The sequence below is a fragment of the Taeniopygia guttata genome, chromosome 1A, assembly GCF_048771995.1.
Source record: "Taeniopygia guttata chromosome 1A, bTaeGut7.mat, whole genome shotgun sequence".
NCBI classification, from domain to species: Eukaryota; Metazoa; Chordata; class Aves; order Passeriformes; family Estrildidae; genus Taeniopygia; species Taeniopygia guttata.
Window position 1 is genome coordinate 25,951,914 of NC_133025.1, and position 4,048 is coordinate 25,955,961.

A 4,048-nucleotide genomic window follows, 5' to 3' on the forward strand; every position below is an offset into this window, starting at 1 on the left:
GCAGATTCCAGTTCAGCAGCATTTTTGTCCTAAAGCTGATTACAGATTACACTTGAAACATACCTTAGTCCTGAAATTGTCTTTAACATTATTTCTGCATTACTAATTTGTTTCTCCTCTACTCAGAAATGCTTGCAGTCTAAATTGTTTTTTCAACTGTATATGTTTGGTCATTAACTTTTTAACTCTTGAAGTAAAGTCAGCAAAGTTTACTCTTAAGTAAAGTTAACATCACTCTGAACAATCAGTTTTAAGGGATAATTTATTTTTCTGTGGATTTCAGTTGTATTTGCTCCTTAAACTAATCTTGATGTTTGTTTTTCTGTTTTTGTCACTCCACCAGAGCGTATACAAATGTGACTTCCTAAATCTTCAAATTCAGCAACCTCTTCAACTGGCACAAGATGCTATAGATGCCTTTCTTAAGCAACTGAAAAATCCTATTGATTCTCTACCTGGAGAGCTGTTCCATGTTGTAGTTTTCTCGCTCCTTCTTTCTTACTTTCCATCTCCCTATCAGCGATGGATATGCTGCAAGAAGGCACATGAACTTCTCGTATTAAATGGTTTGTTGCTTGTAATAACTCCTGATTCATCTCATCAGAATCGCCGGGCTATGATGATGAAGAGCTGGAAAATTGCCATAGAGTCCTTGGGCTTTAAACGCTTCAAGTATTCCAAGTTTTCTCACATGCATCTGATGGCATTTAGGAAAACTTCCCTGCAAACAACAAGTGACTTAGTTAGCAGGAACTACCCAGGGATGTTGTATATCCCACAGGATTTCAACAGTATAGAGGATGAGGAGTATTCCAGCACTGCCTGCTATGTTCGGTCAGACACAGAAGATGAACAGCTAGCTTATGGTTTTATGGAGCTTCCTGATGCTCCCTATGACTCAGACTCTGGAGAAAGCCAGTCTAGTTCTATTCCTTTCTATGAGCTAGAAGATCCTATATTGCTTCTAAGTTAATGTAGTTGTTGAAATGACCTTTCAGTCAAACTTCTTGCTTAACTAATTTTGCTATACTAACATGGGCTCAACACAGAAAAATGGTTTGCATAAAGAAAATGCAAAGGTTTACAGAGTTTGCTATTTTTTTCTACTTTTGAATTTTAAAATTTATTCTTGTATGAAAGTGAAAAAATACAAGTTTTATGCAAATGACTCATGTCATAGCATAAATTGCTGTTACTTTCTTTAGATTTGTATCACTTTTTTTTCCAGAAAGGTACCATTCTTTTCTTTAGTGCTGTGAAGTGTGAATTCTATTTAATTTGTTAAATGTTGTTTCAGTATTTTAACTCGATGTGGTTGAGCTTAAGGCACTGGAGTTGGTGGGCTTCTGAGAAGTATATGTAGGAAGAAATAATTTGCACTTTAATTAAATGTGCAGATAAGTTAAGACACTTGGTTAGAAATGTCCTTTCTTAATTATGGAACAAAACTTTTTTTCTTCCAAAATTTGTTTCACTCTGGTTAAGCCTGGGCTGGAGAAACAATAATGCTTGCACATTTGATTTTATGTTTATTGCAGCCCTTGTGACGTGACACCAAAACACTGGAATATATTCATCCGTAGTTCTACATACTGTGTAATTTCATTGCATAAATAGCAATTTCTGAAGATGCTTTTCCCCCAGAGTATGGTACGTCTAGACAATTATGTTTCACTTCAAAGCAGGAATATGTTTTGCAGTTTTATGAGCATACAGGCACTAATGTATATCAGTATTTCCCCAACTATGGTGTTCTTTGTTCTTTTCCAACTGTGTTTTTTGGGGGACAGGGTGGGTTTTGTCATGTTTTAAAGTAAATTATTTATGCATTTTAAAAAGAAACAACTTTTTCATGAATTGTCCTTATTTGTAGACCTTCTAAGTTAGCCAGTGACTACAAACTGATTTAGTAAGGACCATAACTGTACAAGTTTTTCAAGGATACACGTATTTGCATAAAGCCATGTAATTCAGACCACATGAGTGAAGTTAACACATGCTTTTTGTTTGCTTATTAGGACCCAACTGACTTCTGTTCAGTTAAATAAAAACTCCATAGCTGACTGAAAACTGGTCTGCACTGTGAAGAGACTAAATATCTATTTTTACATCTATTAAGTTTTTAACTTGTGTAATGAATCCGTGAGTTTTTGCAGGGAAAATCAATTCTGTTCAGTGGTTAAAAAAGAGGATTCGCTATTAGTTTAGATTAGATTTTCCTCCATTTAAAACTAATGGCCAGAATTTTCAGATTTGGATATCAGGCTCTTAAATCTATATGTAAGTGCCTAGTAGTAAATTATTAGAACTAGGTGTCAGATCATGATTTATTTCTGACTTCCAAAAATTGGTAAAAAAATACTAAGACAGTTTCACAGGTTACTGTCATGAAATATCTTACAAGATGAAATATCTTATATTAAACTGCCATGTTGTATAAAAGTTGCTAGATAAATTGAAAGTTGTAGTATGGATTTTACAGTGCTTGCTACAAAAATGAAACTTACTCCTTCCATTGAAGTTTTGCACTGAATGTGTCACAGTTTGTCCTACCTGTTTTTCTTTTATAGTATTTCCTACACGGAGTAATTACATAGGTCCAGTTTGCACTCAGATGTGGTCTGGACTGTGGTGCTGCATTCTTTAACATAAGCTTTTTGTGTTCTTCTTAACTTTAAAGCATTCCCAAATACTTAATTCAAATTTGTTATTTAATCTGAATGATAGAGTTATACAAACCAAATAATTATAGTCTGATGTGTAAAAAGAAAAAAGTAATTAAGTTTAGACATACAAGAGTCATGGTTCTCTTGCTAATATTTGTAACAGAGTATACTTCTCTAATGAAATACACAATGGCTTCAAAATCAGCTTTAAGTCACTATTTTCCTTAAAATGTTTGTCATTGAAAGCCTTTCTTCCCAATTAACCACTGATTCCAGCAATGCTCATGTTAAAATATTGCTTCTGTAAATTCAGCTGTTTATTGGCGGTTAATATGTGCATTCTTCAAAGTATACCTAATATTTTAACTGATACTCGATTTAGAAACTAGTACACCATCAAACATGTGTTGGCATTGATTACTGTAAATTGGTTTGTGATTCATACACAAGTAAATGCAAATTGTATCAAGATTTTTCCCCCAAAATAGCTTAAATACTAAGCTTTAAAGTTTAATCCTTTTTGGGAGGTTGGTGACAACACTGTGGTTTAGGGACCTGAGATTTGTAACAGCTTGGTTTTCTTGCTGATCATTCTAAATGCCCAAAGTGGGTTTATTGGTTATTTGGTTTTGTGGTTTTTTTTTTCTTTTTGGTTTGGTTTGTATTTTTTTTTCACAAGGGACAGTAGATTGTGATGGAGGAGGAAAGTGTGATTTACTTAAATACTTACATCTCCCTTAATAATAAAGTGGTGATATCAGGAGTAGTTGTATATTTGGCTTTGGTGCAAGAATATTACTTCTAGGTTATGAAATATTTTAAAATTATGACTGCGCAAGGTGCTGGAGAAGAAAAGGAAGAAAATGTGTGTTGGCATCTCTGTTGTCTTTTATGTCACTACTTTTGTGAACAAAGCACATTTATTAAAAAAAATCTGGAAAACTGAAAACATCTTTTAAAATTCTTTGGGATAGAGCTATTGTTTTTTTTTTCTTTCTATGCAATCTGTTTATGCTGAAATCCAGTGAAATCAATGCAAAGCTATTTTCTTTATTTTCAAGGAGATAGTTGTCTTCTGTTTAATTTATAACCCATAACAATGTTAAATTTGGTACTTCCATTTCAGCTTCTACAGCTCAGCTATGGTCTTTGCTTTTCGGAATGGTTTTTTAAGTTCCTCCTGTCAATTCTGTTACCATGTTGCTTAGCCTGCCCACTTAGATGTGACCACTTTCTAAAGCACTTCCTCTCATCTATCTCTGCACATTATTAATTTCTATCTCACTGAAATACTTTTACAGCACCCATTGTATGTTGCCCCTTTGATATCATTATTGTATATTTCTACATCGTGATTCTGAATACTGGAGGTGTTGAGAAAA

The 4,048-nt window shown here is 33.8% G+C and overlaps 1 protein-coding gene across 2 annotated transcripts in view; it reads left to right on the forward strand.

Annotated features, from left to right (window-relative positions):
• Nucleotides 1-3,615, forward strand: part of SAMTOR (S-adenosylmethionine sensor upstream of mTORC1) — a 31,539-nt gene extending 27,924 nt beyond the window's left edge. For both annotated transcript variants that reach the window (XM_072921814.1, XM_030257631.4), the window contains one exon: nt 344-3,615. In XM_072921814.1, coding sequence (XP_072777915.1) covers nt 344-973 — 630 coding nt within the window. In that variant the 3' untranslated portion in view covers nt 974-3,615. The remainder of the gene's footprint in view (nt 1-343) is intronic.
• Nucleotides 3,616-4,048: the final 433 nt, after the last annotated feature.